At 31.4% G+C, this 22,468-nt stretch overlaps 1 protein-coding gene and 1 long non-coding RNA gene across 5 annotated transcripts in view; one reads left to right on the forward strand and one right to left on the reverse strand.

The window, feature by feature from the left end:
- Positions 1-8,250, forward strand: part of LOC130451289 (uncharacterized) — a 111,135-nt gene extending 102,885 nt beyond the window's left edge. For all 4 annotated transcript variants that reach the window (XM_056790220.1, XM_056790224.1, XM_056790223.1 and 1 more), the window contains 3 exons: positions 579-786; positions 5,319-5,605; positions 5,935-8,250. In XM_056790220.1, the coding sequence (XP_056646198.1) occupies positions 579-786; positions 5,319-5,605; positions 5,935-6,190 (751 nt within the window). In that variant the 3' untranslated portion in view covers positions 6,191-8,250. The remainder of the gene's footprint in view (positions 1-578; positions 787-5,318; positions 5,606-5,934) is intronic.
- A 92-nt stretch (positions 8,251-8,342) lies between these two features.
- On the reverse strand, positions 8,343-20,839 carry LOC130451290 (uncharacterized). The gene is made up of 3 exons (XR_008910701.1): positions 20,557-20,839; positions 11,979-12,407; positions 8,343-9,491 (listed from the first exon to the last, which is right to left on the reverse strand). It is a non-coding gene; the product is annotated as an uncharacterized LOC130451290 (long non-coding RNA).
- Positions 20,840-22,468: the final 1,629 nt, after the last annotated feature.

Here is a 22,468-nt window from a genome sequence, read left to right on the forward strand (position 1 = left end):
TCATCCGTATATGTATGATGTTAGTCCTCACTCACATCAGAAACATTTTTCTCATTAATTTTATCTAGAGTGGTTGTTTTTCATCATATAATTTTTCCAGTTCTATGGCAAGATCACATCTTGATATCCACATCCATGCATACATATATTTTTTTTAAATTGAATAGCATTTCTTTTCAAGGCACGTCTTTGTGTCCATCTTAAATAATTTTTCTCAAAAATGTTGATGGACTGGATTATTTGAGAAAGTTAATTATGATATTCTATTTATAATTTCACCTCATATTTTTCAAGAACAGTTGATAGTATGATTGTGAGAACAATAACAAAAAAGCTTAAAATGAAAAACAACTTAGTTTTCATGATATTCTGAATTATTTTGTTCTAATCTAGAAAAACAAATAGATACCTTGTGTAATGATTGTTTCTGCTACTTGTTTATATTATCTTCTATAAATGTTTTTATTAACACAGCAGACCTGTATCACTTAAACTGGATGCTATTCAAATAATTATTACCTTTTTTCTCAATAAATCGACATAAAGCGCCCCACACACATCAATATATCTTTTTATAGTCTTACTGATGAATTATGCCAGCTGAAAAGCCTGTTGCCGGTGTGGAGAACACTGGAATCAAGGTTAGAACAACTCCAAAACGATCTAAAAAAGGACGAGAAAACGATTCAGGTCCTTAACTCCTGTTTGACAAATGGAACTTTTACCGTTAAGACCGCTTCCACAGTTCGAGAGGTTGCGAAATTATTGTCAGAATCTACTACATCAGTAAGTATTTTGTGATATTTATTACAAGTTTCTTAATTCCATTCAACTTCATGTTATGTTGGTAGTTTGAACGTATAAACGTATAAAAAAATAATTTAAGGTGTTGATAATTCATTACAGGGTCTGAAATTAGAATTCAAAATATAATGTAAGAATATAAATGGATAAGATAAATGTCTAATTAAGTGAACCGTTTAATTGAAAACTTTGAAGTATTTCCTTGACTACGTATACACACAAATTTTTCCTTTCATTTTTGAGTATTATTCCCGAAATTTTCTGGTAATCTATAACATTAGATTAGATAAACTGAGATTTATTATTATTTTAATTTTAAAATGATCTTCATAGTTTATGTTGATCTTCCTGTATGCAATATAACAATGATGGTCGAGAGTTGCGTACGATGCGAGTGTGCGACGACGCGCGAATGGGTTCTGACCAACGTAATGCCTCCGTTTCCGGATCGTTAATAGTCTTCCTTTCGATGTCTGGTCACGTATCCAGAATGTTCTACACGGGATATACCCAGATTATTACTGACGATTTTCACTAGGACCTTCCGACCACAAATATTTATGTACGACCTTAAACCATAAGGGTATAAAGACAACTTTATTGGCTCAAGTTTCGCGAAACTAAACCATGAAAATGAAATTTTTTGGTTTCTATTCATGTGAAGACTCTAATAAAACTACTTTTAGTACTAATTAGTAGACTAATTAAAAATACTCACATGTACTAATATGTACATTTTGTTTCCTCTTTAGTTATTAGTTAATGTTTTATATTGGAGGATATACAATTGTTTGACTAGCGATACTAAAAACTAAACATAAATATTATGACAATACTTTACATTTTCGATTTATACATTTATTGTCGTAGAAAGCGTTTAAAAATTATGTTTGGGGCTGCATTTCTTTCCTGCGACAGTTTTTCACAAGACTCAATTCTATAATTGCTTATGGTAGGTCTACATTTTCAATAATAAATTTTATCTAGAAGTCATCTTGATAGAGTATTCAGACATAATTATCATCAATGAGTTTTCTCAATTCTCAATCAATTTAATTTTCAAAAATTCATAAAATCAAATATTTTCAAAAAATTAGATACTACAGTTGTTTAACATTGTTATTAACTGATAAATTTAAGTATTTTGGGAATACAACCTATAATGGTATATTTTATTAGTTAACGAGTCGAGATTAATTCTACAGCAACTTCATTAGTCATTCGTACTGAAGCTTGCGAGAAAATTTATGGTCAGTATCTAATTGAAAAAAGAATTATGAAAATAGTGTTATGACTTGAGAGAAGCCTTTATCAATGGATTTGATGGAGAGTCTATATTGAATGATCTGTGAGATGTCTCGATTTAGCGCAACTTGGAGTTCCTTTTATGGATTATTTAAAGAACAATATTTATAAAACCGAACCCCTTGTTACATGAGTTAAGGCGACAATTAGTGTGTACATGAATAACGTCAAATATTCCCCAAAAATTGCTTCCGAAACGTTCGATGTACTATTGAACAGCCACTCTATAACTATATAGAAGTCGATGGTTATGGATGTATCATAACTTGTAAAGTTGTTAATTTTCGTTGCACTACTATTAATTTTCATTTATTTGAGTTTTGGGATATGGCAACACTGATGTGAATATGTCAAATCTGACATTGCCGTCACAAAGTTTGTCATTTTTAATGGTGAACGTACTCAGAACTTGTACTCATACGATTACTATTTGAGTTGTTTATAGATACATGAAACAGGATGAATTTCGTGAAGGTCGTTCCAAAATCGGCTGTTGTGCCATATGCGACATATCGTGAGATTGATGTATACTTGGGCATTAGTTCCACTTGCATACATTGCAATACAGCATGAAAATTTGGTTGTTAAAAAGATTTGTTCACGTTGGATACCGCAAAAAGCCCGTGTTGATTGGAGCAAAGGAATGCTGAAAAAATTCAATAAACGTTTATAAGATCATGACAATCGACGACATAGACCTACGCATGTCACCCACAACTAACCTACAATCGACGGTATGGGTATATAAGGCGAGTCAAATCCAACAAAAGTCGTTCGCGAACGAACCACTTCGCAGCAAATGGCCGCCTGAATTTTCTGGACATGTCACCGTTCCATCAGAGCAACGTGGAAACTTCAATACTGAATGGTACACCAGCATTTGTTTGCCGGAAGTGATCGAAAAAATCATGGGAACCAATGGCGGAAGACGAATCATTCTCCACCACGACAGTGCGAGCTTTCACACATCCGTTCAAAAAAAAAACATTTTTGAACAGTCCAAATTTCGAATTGATGGGTCATTCCCCGTACAGTACTTGTTTGGTACCCAAATATTTCTTCTTAATTTCGCAGAACAAAAATAAATTGAGAGGTTAACGTTTTTCTACACACGAAGAAGCGGTTGATGCGTTCGAATCACATGTTTTAGAGGTACCTCAATCGGAATGGAAAAAATACTTCCTTCAATAATTGGTTCACACACATGCAAAAGTATATTGATCTTAATGGAGAATATTTTGGAAAAAAATAAAGCCATATCCAATTATAAATGTTTGTTTTTATTTGTCTATCTCAAAACTTGAGGAGCAACCCTCGTAATTTACATTTTATGTGGCAGATTTTTTTGCAGACGGTATAGCGTCCAATAAGTATTTATTCAAGAATTTTCTTCAATTTATAGCTTAAAAATTTAGATTGATTCCGATAGTAATATTTTTCAAATTAACAATCCGATGTTCGGAGGTTTAGGCGCAGTCTCTTAAGGATTCAACCTTAACAAGTGGGCGCTTCGCTACGGTCTTTGTTGTCCTTCGAATTCCCAAGTTTATAAAGGACCTACCGGCCAATATTTTTCAATCAATTGGATCGGATTCTGCAATGTGAAAAAAAATTCCAATACTGCTCTGCAAACTTTCAGTAAACAAGTACGAGTTTGACTTTTGCATGAGTTATTTCTAATGTAAGGAAGAAGGTTAGGGCTTCGGACTATTAATTATTTGGCTGATAAATTATTTGAAAAAATTTGCTTGGAGATATAATACCATTTAGTTTTGTTCGAGTATAACTAAATTTGTAGTTTTCTGATATCTTGCTAGCGATATTTCATTCATCCTTCGGGGATTTATTTCACTACGCGTCTGATTTAAAGTTTCTGCCGTAGTAGCGCTTGAAGTATGGAGTGTAGAGAAGGAGGAACATCTCTGGGTTAAAAATGAGCTGATTTTTGATGGGAAAATAGGTGTCGCTGATTATAGAGGGTATTCGCTTGAATTTTACGCGCTGATTTGAAAATAACTGTATAGTAATGCTTTAAATAATGCACCGTGATAATGAAATTAGTAGTATTAAAATAATGAAACGATTAACAAAACAGAATCTCGTTAAATTAACTTTATTATTTAGCTATTTATTTGGTTTAGATAATACATATATATTATATATATTTTTTCATATTATAATATGAAAAAAAGTAGAATCATGTAACAATAATGAAATAGTATAAAAAAAACATTTTGGTTGATTAAAATAAAATATTGAATTTTATCCGTAACTAATATAATAATTATAGCGACATAATTAGATCAATAAAAATAATAGAATAATAAAAAAAATATTTCGGTTCATAAAAATAAAATATTGAACTTCATTAGTAACTAATATAATAGTTATAGTCATATAAAAATATCAATTTTGAATGAATTTTGCTTTCTAATAGATTCAAACATGACTTACCTTTGGTATTCCAAAGAGACTGCTTGTTTTATATTTTGAGATGAACGACTTCCACGATCTTTTAAAGAACCACTTATATACATAAGTTTTCATAATGATTTTTTGTATTCTTTTTTTACTATTTTTTAATACTTTTAAACGTTGTTTAATTCTTTTCACCACCTACATAATATTCTGTTTTCGTTAGTTTATAGAATCTGAAGCTAGTTTCAGATATAGTAAGTGTTTAACTTCAGATCTCAATCCCATAGTACAATCAGCGCCACGTATTATCCCTACAGAATTCAGACCATATTTTAAACGTACCGTCCATAAGAGATGTTACTCCTTCTCTACACTCCATAGCTTGAGGTTTCAAGTTTCACATAGAAAGAAAATTCGACGGCATCATGGGGCGGTAGCGGGATGAAATGGCCGACACTCTGCTACGGTAATGAAAAGTGCCGCGTCGCATACTAAATAGTTTCAGATGATGCTGCTCTCGTCGGCATAGCTGTTCTATAGCTTTTCGTATGAACTTAACCCATCGATGTCGCATCGAAACAAAATATTAGAAACGGAAAAACTGCTTTTCGACAGAATAGAATATTACTTGTCGAGTATATTATAAAATAATAATAAATACTAAATACTGAACTAAATATTTTAAAACCAGTTTAATATTACATAAACGTATAAATAAGTATGAGTAATTTTAATAATGATAAAGAAATTGGTGAGCGATTTCAAAATCGAATATTTGTATTCAATTTCAGATCACTCAGCCCATACAAGACATTTTGATGGAGGGGTCATTCTCCGATAGTGGTATATCCGACGAAGGATCCGAACAAGAGATCGGTGAGAGACAACGAAGGTTGGCCGCTATTCGGCGTTTAGTTCGACAATTAGAGATCGGTTTACCACCGGACTCTAAAGCTCGATTGATGATGAGAGAAAAATTGTCAGCAGCTGAAGAAGATTTAAAATCATTACAGCTTCAATGCAGATCTCTTATTGCACGTACCTCAGCATGTTCAGGAAGCTTTGTTGATAAATTGAGGTAAGAAGGCAAGGCAAGTTTAAACAAGGATTCTTTTGAGATCTACTCTATGATAAACATTTTCTCGAAAAAAATTTTCTGTTACTGTGGGTCCAAATATTGTTTGGAATATAAAATATATAAACTCTGTAATATTTGAGAGTAAGAATGTATATGTGCTTGTGGAGAGAAAGAGAAAGAGAGAGAGAGAGAGGCGAGAAAGAAGATAGATGATAAAGAGACGAGAGAGAGAGAAGATAATAGACAGGGAGGGATAGAAGTGAGTATGTTAGGTCTTGATTAGAAAAATATAATAAGAATTTCTATTAATGTGACTTACTTTGTTGTAGATCTGTTCCGGAAGAAGAAGCAGCCTTGCGTGTATTTAAAACGGCACCCGGAGATCCAGATAGCGATCCCGAAAGGAATCCCAACGGAAAGTCATGGTTTAGACGTTTCTTCAAAGTATCTTTCACAATTCAGCTGATTCTAATTACTTTCTTCTGTTTGAGTTGTTTATTTGAACCAAGTTGTTGCGACTACATGAATAACTATTCTTGGTCGCTAAGTCCTAAACTACATTATGGGGCTCGCCCGCCAATATGAACGGTACTTATAGGGTAATATTTAATTACGAAATTTTCAATTGATATCATAAAACCAGTGAAAATTCATTTATTTCTAAGTGACTTTTTGAATGGTATTGCCAATTTCCCCATGCTGAACTGAGTGCCTTTACTATAAATGACAAAGCTTTCAAAAAATTAAATATAAACATCATATTTTTACATCTCATATCTTTAATCACTATAGACCTTATTACAGATTGCATTAAAGTAGAAGTATAATGATGAGAAAATATTCAAGTAACCAATTTGAATAATATATCCATTTGAAATTCATTTGTGGCAACATAATACTGTATATATAAAAGTTTTTGATTTTAGGTCTCTTCTTTTACAAAATTAGTTTTTTTAAATAATTTTTAAAAGAAAGATGAATTTTGACGTTTCGACTTTTCTTTAAGTCTTTATCAAAATATGATATTGACACTGCTGACAATTTGCGTATTTATATTGATCAAGAACATTTAGACGCATTTATATATATATATATATATATATATATATATATATATATATATATATATATATATATATATATATATATATATATATACACTACAACCGCAATATATTAAGTATATTCTGTTAATTTAGTCTTTTATAGGAGTTAATTCTATTTTGATAGGAAGACGGCAAAATGGCATTTTCTCATTTTCTCTTCATATTGAGTCACTGCTTACATTACCAATATTCAAAATTACACTGCCTGATGCACGTTTCGATAACCATGTTATCGTCTTCAGAGACTGAAGGTAAAGTAAGTAAACATAATATTTTTCCAAAATCTTGCGTTTTTGTAGGAAATGAGGAACATTAGCAGAACGTCTTGGCTCGAAATCTAATTGTTTTAATCGTCTTCTGGCCGTTTTTGAACTCACATTAGTTTATCTTACGTTTTGTAGCTCATTTTTAGATGCGTTGATGTTAACGTACGATTTAGAGTATCAAAAAGCGGTCGTTGTTTCATACTCTTTGCGTTCTTGGATGGGATTTTCCTTGTAAAATCTTCGTTTTCTTCATATTGTTTCAAAACTTTGGAACCTGAAAATTAAGTTATCGCATTGTCTTTCTATGAATATCCTTGGCTATGTACAGTATGGAATTGACTATGTTATAGTTCCTAGCACATAATATGAGGAATATGGGTGCAGCATTGGTGAGATTAAATGAATTTTTCTGAAAGAGCTCAATTTATCTCCTAATGTATTATGTAATGCGGATGTTTCCTGTTTGCAGCAATATTTTCACGGCGTGAAGTTACCAATAACATTTATTTCAAGTAACTATGATTATTGAAAATATTTGCGTAATATGCCAAAAAGTACCTATTTCATTTTAGCTATTTATTTTATAAACGAATCAGTATTTGTTTATTGTTATGTGGTTAAATAAAATTTAGATTTTCTGGGTCTAGTACTGCTCTGTATGTAGAAATACCTAAGTCATATCAATTTATATGGTCTCTCGAATGTATGACTAAATATTTTCGTAAATACGAAATGCTTCTCTGTATATTAGTCATTATGATTGTTGTTAAATTTAATATAATTATATATGTAACCCCTTCCTTCAAAGGAGGAAATGGTACAGAAATTTTAGTACAATTGTATTGATTTCATTCACTGTGAGCAATTATGTGGATTAATATATGATATATTTTTCACTTATATTTCGTTTTTTTTTTCTCATCCAAATATCCCACAATTCAAAGTTAGACTATGTACTTATACAAAAATTATAACAAAATATTGACATTGCAGTTTTTCAATTTGGGAACACGTAACCGAGTATCAAGAAATTTATCAAAGAATTATCAGTTGAATTAGAATGAATAGGCTGGTTATCAACAAAAGTGTTTCTAAAATCATAAATCAATTTAAGGGCAAAGATAATTACTAAAATATATGCTTCACTGCTTTGAAGCCGCCATTTAAGCCCATACTTGTCTCAAAATCTCTTCTTCTCTATTTTCTATTCATCACTACATATGAATAAATCCTCAATAAGTCTTATTGAATATTATATCTTCTTATTCCTATGTTTTTGTCAGGTCCCGAAATTTCTATGATACAATTCCAATTAATTCATGTTTATTCTGATTCATTACAAAATAATATGATTGTTGTATAGGTAAATGTGAAATAAATTTACAATATGATATTTGGCTGATATTCTTTATATGAAGATGGATTTTTACGACTTATCCATTTTCTCACACTGCATTTTGAAGATTCTATATTAGCTCCTTTTCGATATAAACTCTTTATTCATGTCTTTATTGATCACAATTACATTCAAGGTCTATAAAATGGTTACTCAAAAATAGATTAGTGAGTAATTTGGGTATGGAAAAAACTAAAACAATTTATTTGGTTCATGTTGTGATTCGTTAGCCGAGGAATTTTGGAGAAATGTTTTTAGGACTCAAAAACACACTTCTCATCAAAATTAATGCAATTTATTTTTATAGATAGAAAGTAAAGCATAGTTCGTTGCAAGGAATGTCTTGTCCAAATAATGCCTTCGAAACATCATTGAAAATTTCGAAATATTTTTCTCAAATATTAAACTAATTATGATTTGATAATTTATAAAACAAAAATGAAAAATTATAGAATGTTCTTTACAGCATTACACAAACTAACTTTAAAATACACAAATCACTAAACACACTAGTATATTTTTATTCCTTTTTCTACAGTTTCTGTTTAATTCTAATTTCTGTTTCATCGGGTCGATTTTCATGATTCATATATACTTTTCACGCCACTGATGTTATCAAATTACTCTGTAGTTGTGACATTACTTTCAAGTTGTTTTTACGACAGAATAATTACATTCATCTTCTATTTATTCAATAAATTTGTATTTTTCATAATCTTTCAGCAATAAGTATAAGGACAGAGTAAAACGTACAAATGAAGAAAGCCTTTCGATGCAACAAGAAATTCGCAAAGTACATTTTACTGTTCCGGATGTACTTGGGTAGCATATACTGTGAAAAATATCAATTCGAGATCTCCAACTTAATCAGGATTCTTTTATGAACTGTCGAGGGTTGAAAATTACTAAAGAGTTATGTTGACATTGCTTCGAATATTGGGTGCTTCCACAGAAGATGTTTTTGTCATTGTAGACACGTTATGCATCGATGCAGTTGACGAATTATCGATTTATCCACAAATTGTATTATTATTATTGTACAGGTGTTTACAATTATATAATACTTGAAGAATGCTGCTAAATTCCTATCAGCCGTATCCATTCAAGATGTCTTCTTCCTGCAAAATAGATGCAGACATTGATTTTGATATTGTTTTATTACATTATATTACATTGATCTGCCCCCAAAAATAGAGATTCATGAATTTTAAAGCACCCGTATAAAAGTTATTAATCTCTATGAACTGATATTCATGAGATTTTTAAGTATGTCCTAGACATACGATAGGTACATCCTTCGTTGACAATTCTCTTTGCCACATGATAATTTTTTAGCCGTTATTGTAATACTACATTTTTTATTTTTGATCCCGCGTACTGGTAGTTCATGATTTTATAATAACATTTCGATAGTTACATCGAGAAAAATCCAGAAGACTACTATTTTAATGAATTTTGTTAATTCGTTCATCGACTGAGTTTTATTAATTCAATGATTTAAACTTAATGTAATTCATTCAACATTTGTGGAAATGTAACGTAATTTTTGTTAATAAAATTTTTAAAAATAAAGTTTCGAAAGTGAAATCTATAATTCACTTACTTATCACTTTTCTGACGACACAGATGACTGAAATTATATAAGTTATATAAATAACCCAACAAGACGACGGAAATATTTCTTTTGTGACAATATAACTCTTTATTTAAATATTGAAGAATGTATTGCAGGTTATTTCATGATGATATAAAGGAAATATACCCAGAAGGAATGATTTATCTACTTTGATTTTTTAATGATGTGATACCTAGTCGTATATCAAGAACTAAATATATATAATATATATATATATATATATATATATATATATATATATATATATATATATATATATATATATATATATATAATAAGAACTAAGATATACTCATAACGTGTTTAGTGATACCATAGCTTAGTATACTCCTGTACAAGTCAAGGCTTTTGTTTTCGCATCTCGTTCCAAGCAACTTTGTGGATTAACCGCGTCAGTCTGTGGAGGTTTTTCCTAATTATATCTCACACTTTTTTCTTAGGTGTCAAACCCGGTAAACGATGCGACCACTGCGAAATATTAATAACAGTTTTTGCAGAAACTTGATTCGAGAAAAATATGTGGACGTCCGTTCTCTAGCTGGAAAATGACTAGTGAACGTTCGCTTAGATAATGCCGTGAAGTGATTAGAATGTAATCATTAAAATAACGCCAAGTTGTTAAACTGCCTCAAATATGTTCAAGTGGTAAGCGGTTATAATAAACAATATCGTCTCAAACCATTACTCCAACAGTTCTGTGCACATGCCTTTCAAGAATGTCACAAGACTGTCATTTGCACCTTGACACCTACCAAAATCTCTAATAGGGGGATAATTTTGATATCTCAGAGCTTGAGTGGCTAACAATATTTGTACCACTACAGATGTCTCAAAAAAATTGAAAAACAAATTTGTTTTGGGTAAACATCGTCAAAGATAAAATGTTCACATTGATGTCGTAACTTGCTCTAGTCTAATCAAGAAATTATTACTCCTGGGTGTAACATTTCTAATGTTTCTGATTATAAATTCCACCTTGATGATTTGGAATATATTTAAATGCGCAATAACTAGCTAATCTGTAGATTATCGAGTAGGATCCGTTGAAGTGTTAAATTTAAAATAGTAAATATTTTCAATTTACCCAGTTATTCTGCATATTAACGGAAGCTACACCGTTAAATCGAGAAAAAAAAAAAGAATAAATAACATTTTCCTACCCGATTACACGTAAAAATGCAAGCAAATATTGAGATGATGTCTAAAATGAAAGAGAAATTTCATGAGTTGCTTTCAAGAAAAAATCTAAAGCAGGCATAGCAGTGCTTTGTCAACACAAGATAATTAACATTGAGCCGTTAATATATGAAGCGGATAAACGTGAACAAAAAGGAGGATTCTTCAAAATCTAATGGCTACGAAGGAAGATATAGAATGCTTACATTCAACTCAATATATTTTTAAAAGCATAATCCAATAGGTAACAAACGTTTTTTTTAATATAATTGAATATTGTCATACAAATAAAAAAAGTTGGAAAAAATGTATAATTACAAAGCTTATCATATCATTACATTTCAATAGCAGGTGCAAAGCTCTTATTATTTATCATCCACAACAAATTGAAAAGCTGAAGTTTTTCCTTGTTAGTATTGCAGCCATTTACTTCAAAATAAACAGACGAAGTATTTTTGCGCCGTTCTACAACCATGTATGAAATGCGGGTCCATCACTTCACATCCAAAACAAAAGAATGATCAAAACAATGGACTGAAAAGGGAGAATTGGATCCAAAGAAGACAAAGACCGTTCCAACTACAGGCAAGAACATGGCATAGATTAGATTCAGAGACCTATATTTTAATATTTTTTGTTTCTATTTCTATATGTTCAACTGAAAATAGTTAAGGAATTTGAGATTGAATAAATTTTATATAATTACGAAAAAATTGATAATGGTCGATTTCCACAAACGCGGTTATTATTTTTTTTGTTATAAAGTATTCTTTCATTATAATATTTTTCTCACTTTAATTTCCGCATATTTTTGTAAAAGCGAAGGCCAGCATTGAAAAAAGGTCGCATTCTTTTGTATTTTTTAATATCACAGGTGTTTCAGTGTAAGTCGCGGTATGTGCAGCTTTATCTCTATCAAAACTAGCTGAAGGATTTCTACTGTGGTATTTAATAACTGTGTCATGACAAAAGTTCGTCGAACATTTTGTTTCAGCGATTTCTGTCGTTTCTGGAATGGTTTATGAATAGAGACCAGTCATTGTATACATGGACTCTTGTCTACGGTGCCCCTTACAGTACACCCCTTGTGCGGAGGAGCTGGACGTCGAGGCTCCATGGCTTGTGTCAGTTCCGAAGGCTGCAGTTTTTCCGTTTCTAGTCATTTTGAGCTGTTGCTCTGGATCTTTCATTTATTTTCTTTCATTGCTATTCTACGTGCAATCTGAAACAAAAGAAAATTTAATTGTAGATAAATAACACTTCCTTCCTTCCTCTCGTTATGCAACTTTTACCGTTGTTTTCTTTGGTTAATTGTACAGTTTTTGTAGGTTTAAACAGTATTCATAGATTCAGTATTTCATTAATTAGTTTCAATGTGTTTTTACATTTTAACAATTAGATTGCGTGGTGGCCGTCTAAAACAATGCAGCTAAACAGAGGAGAAGGAAAAACTCTAGTAGATCTAATCAGTGTGTACTCGGAAATCGGTAATCACAGCTACAACACAACCAGGATCGCTGGACAAAATTGCCGATTTAGGAATAACAGAAGAAGCTAAGATACCCATTTCATGCAATGTTTGAGTGTTTACTAAGGCTACCCCCGTAGGAATCTCCAGTTTCGAAGAGCCTCTATGGAAATGCAAAGAGTAGTCAGGCAATTAGGAACGACAAGGTCTCTTCATTACATTACAAAAGCAGTCTGATTAATAAATGTCGATCGAAATAAATCAAGATTCGATTTAAAATTAACTTTTACTCAAAAATGCCAGCAAAGAGGTGACTGGTATTGATGGAAGTTAATGGTTGCTGCCGAAGTATTAGGTATTGCATAAAAACAAAGTTCGGGTTCATACCACAAGCTTCCACGATTCATCAGAACTCTATCGAGATACCGTTGAGAGTTAAATCTTCCTGGAATAACAACAATATCTATTTTTTAATCAAGTCTAATTCTAATCCAAGCTCATACATATCCAAGTGATAATTTTACTTGTTATATGGTTACTACAAAATAGCGTTAATGAAGACAGATATACATGCATGCACTTGACCACGACTAAATCATGATGCGTTCGTAAAAATTTTTGTCTCCACTGTCGAAATTAATAAATGACATGTTGACGAAGAAAATTGAAAAAAAAAAAAATACGTACTCGTGTTCTTGGTATTAGTTGATTCTCTTTCAAGATATCTGGTCAGAAACTTAAACGCAAATATAGGAATTTTATAATGCTGCCACAATCCTTTTCATCTTTCGGTTTCTACATATCGATCCCAAACACAATGAATGACATATGCATTTCATTATTTTCGGTAGAAACGACACGAATGGCTCATTGCTCATTTGGATGTTAACCTTAACAATGCTGATGGACTGTCAAAATTGTTCACTATTACAAAGTACACTACATTTACAAATTAATCTTGACATTGCTTACCCCATATAATTCTTGCTGTTTTTTATGTAGGTGATCGTTTAGTGAACATGAAAGTGCTTTTGAAATGCCATATTTATAATCATACAAGGGTAGCTTTTGTAGTGTTACGAATATTACTAAGACTTGAGTATATCTGTATATACTTATTTTGAGCAGTGTATCTCTTGATTATATCCCGGATCACCATTTTCATAGATGTTTTTTTTGATTTTATTAAAGTTTGTCCAGTATGTTATGTAGATGCTATTAATAATTTAATTTCATGTGATTTGAGACTTATTACTGGAAATAGATAATACTTACAGGAATGTTACATGAATATTAATAGATTTACTCCAGAAAGTTGAATTATATCAACCAACTATGTACTCCTATATCATTAATACTAGAGTAGGGAAATGCCATGATTTCCGACTACCCGGTGGAGCAGCGAAATTGATTTTTAATAATCAGTTATTTGTAACAATTATTTCAGTCACCAATGATGATTGTTTATCATGGAAAGTGTATTTTAAATCATTAAATAGTTATTGAATAATATCGTAATTGAATCATACTATAATAATTTTTAATATCATTATTAAGAAGAAAATAAAAACGTTATACATACAATACATTCGATTATTCAAAATATTTAATATGTTCACCAGGAGACCGATAAAACGGGGCGTAAATCAAACCAAAATTTCAATCATCGGTAACGACAGCGATTTTCCGATCACGGTGATAGATATATCACCATATATATATGGTTAGGTTAGAGGCTAGATTTGGCAGAAAATGCAACGAGCAGATCCTATTGCGCTAACGACGAAACCTCTATCCACATTCTCTCGAAGTGTGAGACTTTCCAGAGAACTACACCTCTAAGCGTATGAAATAGAATAGTAAAATATCTGGCAGCTGGAGCCGTCTCACATTCAAAACTTTTTGAAATGAGTGAGATTAATAGATCAGCTCTAAACACTAAGGATTCCTAGTGTCACAGCAGGGAAAGGGGATACAATAGATCCTTTGGTGTACATGGCACCCTAATACATACAAACTCTGTAAAAATTTAGTGTTACCAGCTCTGACTTCCCTAGTTTTGTGGTATCCCAAAATATTAGTGGCCCTGTAATTCCAGCAAATTTAGATGTACTCCTTTCACCGGTGATTTAGTGCAAATTTTTTTGAAATGTTGTCTTTTTCTACTAGATCTGTAGGTCTACAGAACATTTTTTTAATTTTATAGGGATTTTTGACTTTTATCAATTTTCTATGATAATTCGTGCCAGTCGCATGCAATAAGTGTTTAGAACGTCGGTCTCTCGTAATCGCAAATCGTAAAATTTGAAAGCTTGATATAGATAATTTTGTTAGGAAAATTGTAATAAAAACGTTTATCAAAAAGTAATTACTGAAAACATTTGAACCAACCCTAATTAAAATAAAGCACCATTAATTTTGAACGATAATTTCCCAAAATAAATTTGGTTCTGTTGCTAAAGCATTCTAAATGATTTATAGATCATTTTTACACCTATTAAATAATTATGTAATACCTATCAATATTCATTTTGAATTATTGTTTGGGTATTAATCCCGCTTATTTACCTAATCAGTGATAACACCTAATATACATCTACTTTGAATAATGGATAACAGTGGTGTAATCGATTACGATTAATTTATAGAATGTGGGAAAGGAAAAAACTGATTAGTAATAAAGAAATTCCAGAATGAGACCTTGTATATGGTGATTAGGGAGTCATACATGTACACTGTGACCCCTTTCTAAGCTGTGGCACTAGGGATACTCAGTGTTAACGTCTGAACTATTATTCTCACTCCTTTAAGCAACTTCAGAATGTGGGATTATGATGATCGTGAATCCTCAAAGTGCATTTACATTAGCGCGCTGGCTACGAACGCTTGAGGAGCGCTGTGTATTTGCTCCTTGTTACATATGTAATTTCAACAAATCTTGCACGTCCCGTAGCAATTCCGCAAACATGCATCGATCATTCAAATATCATCATATCTCTGTCTCGTGGGGAGAATTACGCACTATTATAGGCGAGCCGCTCATTACAGAGAGTAATCACGTGCATAGTGCGTGAGAGAGAAATTGTAAGCCCGAATCACACCATACACAACACTAAAAGGTATTTAGTGGCAAATTTGAATTGAATTTTAAATGCTTTTTTCAAACTAACATTTTTATTTGAATTTTAAAAACAATAACTTGGTTGGAGGAAAATCGCTCCAGTTTTTATAAATAATAAATATTTATTATGCTTTGTATCCTCAGATGCATTTTGTCAAAATTCTAAAAGTATTAAAGCAATGACGCGTTTAGAAATGCTTGTTCTTCAGATTGAATAACGTAAATAGACAGTTTAAATTTAGTTCCATGAATATCACAGCCACTTTTAACAATAAAATTTATTTTAAAATAGAGGATAGTCAATGTATAACATAACTATAATACCACATATTAAAGAATAATAAAAATTAAAGTACATGTTTAACATGCGCTATTATACAGTCACATAATTCTTACTGTAAAAGCGCATGTTAGAAATGTAGTTTAATTTTTAATTTTTATCAAAGTAAATAAATAACATAATAAAACAAAAGCTTAAAATAATTATTAATGTAAAATTTTTAGAATATAATAATAATAAATTAATGTAACGTGCAGCTGTGTGAACTTGACTTTCTCAGGCATTGCTTCAGCCAATACGAATCGTTATAAAAGGTACCACTAGCATCCCATGAGCCGATCACGCGCTTTTATTGCTCTCACTACCGACCGGCCAGATTATAGTAACGAGTAGTGCGGCTCTTTTAATAGTAAACTTAGAGAACTTACTGGTCCTCATTTTTCCAAAGAGCATGCAAGAAATAACTTTTTTTCTCTTTCTGCAGATATTTCAACCTCTTCTCCTATTACTCTCCAGGCAAATGCCTTTATGTTTTGAAATGAAACTTGAAACCTACAATAAAATTTGCTTCGATGGACAAAGAGCATAATCAAATTTTTTTCTCACTACTCCATTACTATATACGGGAAATAACAAACCTCTATGCCGTTTCAATTTGAATTACAAGCATACGAAGCAGAACATTAAAAAGCGGACAGAAGGTGGTAAGGCACGAGCGGATTGCAAGCGGACCGCGTGCAACTTGAAAACCCAACCTAGTGCGCCGCTCCCTAATGTTCATAGTTGAGGCAATCCCAAAAAACTGAAGCAAGAACTTTTCCAGCAAATGTAATAACCTGGAGGAAACTATAAATATGTTTTAAAACTTGTTATATTGCGTTAACCATTTTGTTTTTAGAAGACACAACAGAAATCGAATATTTAAGACCTAATGATAAAAAATTACTACAAACAAGGGGCGGCTAGCATATAATATGCGATAAAATAAAAGATAATAATATAATTTAAATAATAATCTATACTAACACAATATTAGTTATTTAAAAGAAAATATTGTGGGTCAATTAAATTTTGGTTGTTAGTTAAATGTGTGCAAGAATAGGTGTACCTATATTGTCAAAAATTATTAATTGTATTAATCTTTGGTTTTTGTAGATATGGTGAAAGCGATACCTAAGTAAAATAAAACAATGTAGTAAAGACCTTGATACAATTGTAAAATAGTTCTTAGTGATCAATAATTTTCTTGTGTGGGAACCGTTCCAAATATATACTAATGGAAATTTCAAAAAGACACGACAAACCTTCTACTAGTTTTTTGGAAAACAATTTCAAGTAAAAAAAATGTATCTGCCAAATAAATTATACACTCCAGAATGAGGAGTGTACTGAAGTAATCTATACATTTCAACTAATATGCCTCATACCGTCATCTGTTGAAACACGGTGACAAGTTAAGACTGTTTGTCAGTCTGCCATTATAGCTGCTATAGTGAGATCTTGGGTGAGTTCAAAAAAGGGCCAAATAATTCCATAAATTTCAAAATATGTCCATGAAGGTAATTCATTAACTTTAAAGACTGTTTACATGTGGTATTAGGGTTTTATTAATGAGACCATTAAAGCCGAGGAACAGCAGAAACTGTGTAAATGAGAAAATGGGTCACACTTCATCATGACACTTTAATCACTAGATTTATCATCAAGCTACTCCTGCCTCTTCTCGAATATAAGAAATGTACTAAAAGAGAAGCATTTCGATATTAAGAAGGCCACCAAACCTCTATCCGTCCGGATTTTTGGTCGATGGTGGGTATACTGTACTTAAATTAATTGTACCGCCTAGTGCAACATCGGCTTAATCTCAAACGAAAATTTTCGAATTGATAGCATTGATTTGTTCATTTAACCACCATCGAGCGTTAGCAAGTCTTAGCGGTTAATCCTTTATATCGATGGCATGTACTTTTGGATATGATTGGGATGAGGACCTACTCCTGGATAATATTGAGGATAATTAACAAAATAAATTGATATGAGAGTATACGTATGTTAGTTTCAGGAACAGCACTTCAAAAAGTACAAAACGATAGAACTAAGAGAAAGAATAACTCTTGTGAATAATAATGTTAGATTTTACACTTTATTTATTATTTTCATAGCTTTTGTTACATAGGTTTTAGCGTTTAATGTTTTTTAACATTGTTTATATCAAAGATTCAGATTTAAAAAAAAATGAAACCTACTTATTGTGCCGTTGTATATATACTTTTTATATATTGATTAAAATAAAGGAGATTAAAATAGCTATATAATGTTTAGCAAAAACAATGTACTTAGTATTAAGACGACTGCGCATAATGTTTCAAATGTCTAATTTTTCTGTACTATATTCAAATTATTTGAAATCAATTATATTTTGTTTGTTATGCTTCAACGCCCATTTCCTTTTTTTATGATGCTTTAACATGAGAGCTAATTTATGAAAAAAATCTAATTTAATTTAACGTTAATTAGAGGTCGAGGTATGAACTTTATTGTTTAACCAAGGTAAACAATTGCTGGTACAAAAAATTTTTAATCTGTGTGCCTTGCTAATGAATTTCAGTAAAATATATTTGCTTTATATGAAAAGTAATTACAAATTTTTGCGATAGTAACATTTGTAATGAAACTTCACCAAGCAACGCCTTGCTCTTGTTTATCAATGAACCATTTTTTTAAATGTACTGTAGATTCGATTAATAAATGTCACTGAACATTCGGATAATCGAAAGCCCGGATAATCGAATGAATGATAAAAAGCGGTTACATACTGCTAGATTATCAAAAACAAAACACTTTTGGTACTATTATAATACGTACCAACCTTGTCCGCCACTACCTCTATTCTGTTCTTATTTATTACTTTATTTATAAAGTGTGGTTTCTAAAAAAAATCTATAATATATTATTAGCATCATTTTCCTTCACTAGTTAATCATTCTGAATACACTGTTTACACCACCACTACACCAACACTCACAATTACATTGTCTGACGCGTGTTTCGATAACTAAGTTATCGTCTTCAGAGCGACTGAAAGTAAACAGTTTACCTCACACGCGTCAGACAGTGTAATCGTGAGTGTTCGTGTAGTGGTGATGTAAACAGTGTGTTCAGTATGAATATCATCAACGGTTCCAAAAATTCTAACTTGGTAAGTGTATTTCATAATTGATTTCATGTAGTAAGTAAATAAGTAACTTAGGTAAGTTAGCTCCATATCACAAAATTTGTATCATATAAGCTGAATAAAGTTGAGTTATAATAATATTTCTCTCTTCGAATTTTGGAGGAGGTAATGATATAGGAATTTGTTTGTTTATTATGAATTATATAAAATTTGGTTCATTTAACAATCATAATTACACAATAATACTTGAAAATCTTTATATAAAGTATACGAAAATGACATGAAACAGTCGCACATCTTCCTGTATCCGCCACTGAGTGATTTGGTTGACGTACATTCTGAGAGTGGTTGTTTCTTTCTTGTTGTCGCAAGTTAGTTAGGTATGACCTGTCATTGTCTACATTCTAAAAGAATGTTCAAATAAAAATGTATTTTTTCATTCACACCTCTTAAGACGCAATCCATATTTCTTTTGGTATGTTTACAAGAAACTAATACCCTTCATCTTTCATACGTGATTGTCTGGTTGAGGTCAAAATTGGAATACTTGGATCGTATATCTTTTTTTGCGGTCTTTTAAATTGTATTCGTTCCAAGACAAGAAAAGGATCTCAATTTTTTGGCACACTGCCAAAAAATACATTAAATTTGCATTAAAGTAAATAATTATGCTCTAAATATATTGTTCAAATTTTGAAAAAAAATTGTAGGGGTTTAAGATATGATTTTATAAAGGAGTCTTGAATACAAATAATACTCTGATTAGCATTATATTCAGTCGGCACAGTTCTTAGATATACTGTTGCAATTTATCTTATCAAAAATAAAAATGTTTCAATTCCTTCATTTAAAATTTGGTGAATTAAATTTTGTAATTTTTGTTATCTGAGTTTGTTTTCGTTTTCCTTCTGAATCAACAAAAATTTCTTTAATATAAATAAATGTTTCATATTTGAGTAATGAATAATATATTGATAGAGACATTTCATATGGGTATATTAATTTTCAATAATTTTACAAACGATCACCAAAAACAGTGAACAAGTTACAGTGAGAATGCTAAAGGTTTATTGTATAATATAAGTTATAGGACTCATTAATTCAATTTATTATCTAACGGAGAAGTGTGGTCAATTGTAAAAGTAGATCCGTAAAAAGAAAGGAACGGTTTTGCTATCATGTCAACAAAAATTATCGTAATACCTTGTGATGTAGTAACTTCAACAATTGTTGATCATAAACATTGAGCATTGTTGAGAATAATATACTGAAATGTCACCAAATATCGAAGACTTACAAATGGACAATAAAGAAAAAGTATACTTACTTGTTGGAGGTTATTTTATAAAAGCTGTTTTTAATTTATCACAACCCGGGAAAGATCACAGAAAAAAGTTTAGTCATTTTTTGAATTATCTAGAAAGTTGTACCGTTTACTAATAAATGTTAAACCTTCCAAATAAACAGAGGTCAAATGCACTTTATTCACAGCTGTCTACTGTCAGTCCGATTTCACTTCCATCGATAAATTGATTGAAGTGAAAAGACTTTCCGTAATATTCTTTATTTGAGAGAACAAAAACCAAAAACTTCTAACACCACCTTATTACAGGAATCGGCAAGTTAAATATTCATAGTAGATTTCTTCATAACTGCCTAATGCGACATCTATAAAAGAAGAGACTAAGTGATGTTTCCACATATTATGCTAGCAACTAGCAATGCATTCATGAATAATGTATATTATATACGGTTACATCGATTGCTTGGGTAAAGTTACGAATACATACCAGACTTATTGAATTTACCAGAAAAACATATCTATTTTTTCTATACTCCATTACTCCGGGGGTTTTTTATTTATAGTGGTGGATGAGGAAAACGTTTGTCAGATGGCGCTGCAATGCTAAAAAATAATTTTTTGTTCAAATGCATAATTAAACAAAATTAATGAGTATTTCTATATTTTCTTGTTGAAGAATTTGTATATCACATAGTTTTTTTATGCACAAGGACTTATTATTATTTAAGTGGGTAGGTAACGAAAATTGTTACGTGGGTTGTTATACTTTTGAGATGTGATGTGAATATGTCAAATTTGACATTGCCATCATAAAGTTTGACGATTTTAATGCTAAACGTACTCAGAACGTGTTGTCATACGAGTGCTATTTGAGTTGTTTACAAATACTTGAAACATTCATCTTGGTCAAAAAACGGAATTAAATCGCGAACATTTATGTGCGAATATTTTCTATGACTTTCGACGTGGATTAAACCAATAGCAATGTCAAACCGATTAACTCGCTTTGACATTAAGTGACGATGAAGCGCCATATCGAAACATCGTGTTTCATTGGTTTTGCGAGTTCAATCGCGCGTATCCCCCCGCTCTTCGCTACAGGATGAATAAAAATTTGGTTGTCAAAAAGTTTTGTTTGGATTTGATACCGCATAATTTGACATCAGAAAATAGCTCGTGCCGATTGGTGCAAAGAAATAATGAAAATATTCAATCGTGCTGCTTAAAAAAACGTCTTAAGATTATGACAGAGGACGAATCATGGATCTATGTATATGATCTCGAAAGTAAACAACAATCGACTGTATGGATCTTTCAATATGAGCTAAATCCATCAAAAGATGTTCGCACACGGAGAACTCCGAAGCAACAGTTCACCTGTTTTTTTTGGAATAACTGGACATTTCGCCACCCCGTTCCATTAATTAGAGCAACATAAAACGGTCAATTCTGAATTGTACACCAGCAGTCTGTTCATCATTACCGGTCCCAGAAATTTCAACAAATTAGTTAACAGTTAATAAATTTGTTAAAATTCTGCTATCTCAGTAAAATTTATAATACCTTTAGTAGCATATAGTAGAGTTGCAAGAAAAGATTACATCTTGGCCTGCATTCTTAAATCCAAGAAATTACTGCGATCGATTTCATATGTCTTTGTATAAAATTGTAACAATATCTGCTATATAAACAATATCTGCGTTTTCAACTTATAAATGTTCGCATTCCATTATAATAAATATTTAACAAATATAAACGGTTTTAAAATGTAATGAAACTATTTCCGTTTGAAAAATTGACAGCTATGATAATTGTGCAGTGTTTCATATCGTTTTGGAAACGCCGCATTCGGCAAATGTTTTCATACCCTAATTAGATATTACGCGCTAATCAATGTGTCGAACGTGCCGTATCAATTTGACATATAACAATTCAT

The sequence above is a fragment of the Diorhabda sublineata genome, chromosome X, assembly GCF_026230105.1.
Source record: "Diorhabda sublineata isolate icDioSubl1.1 chromosome X, icDioSubl1.1, whole genome shotgun sequence".
Lineage (NCBI taxonomy): Eukaryota > Metazoa > Arthropoda > Insecta > Coleoptera > Chrysomelidae > Diorhabda > Diorhabda sublineata.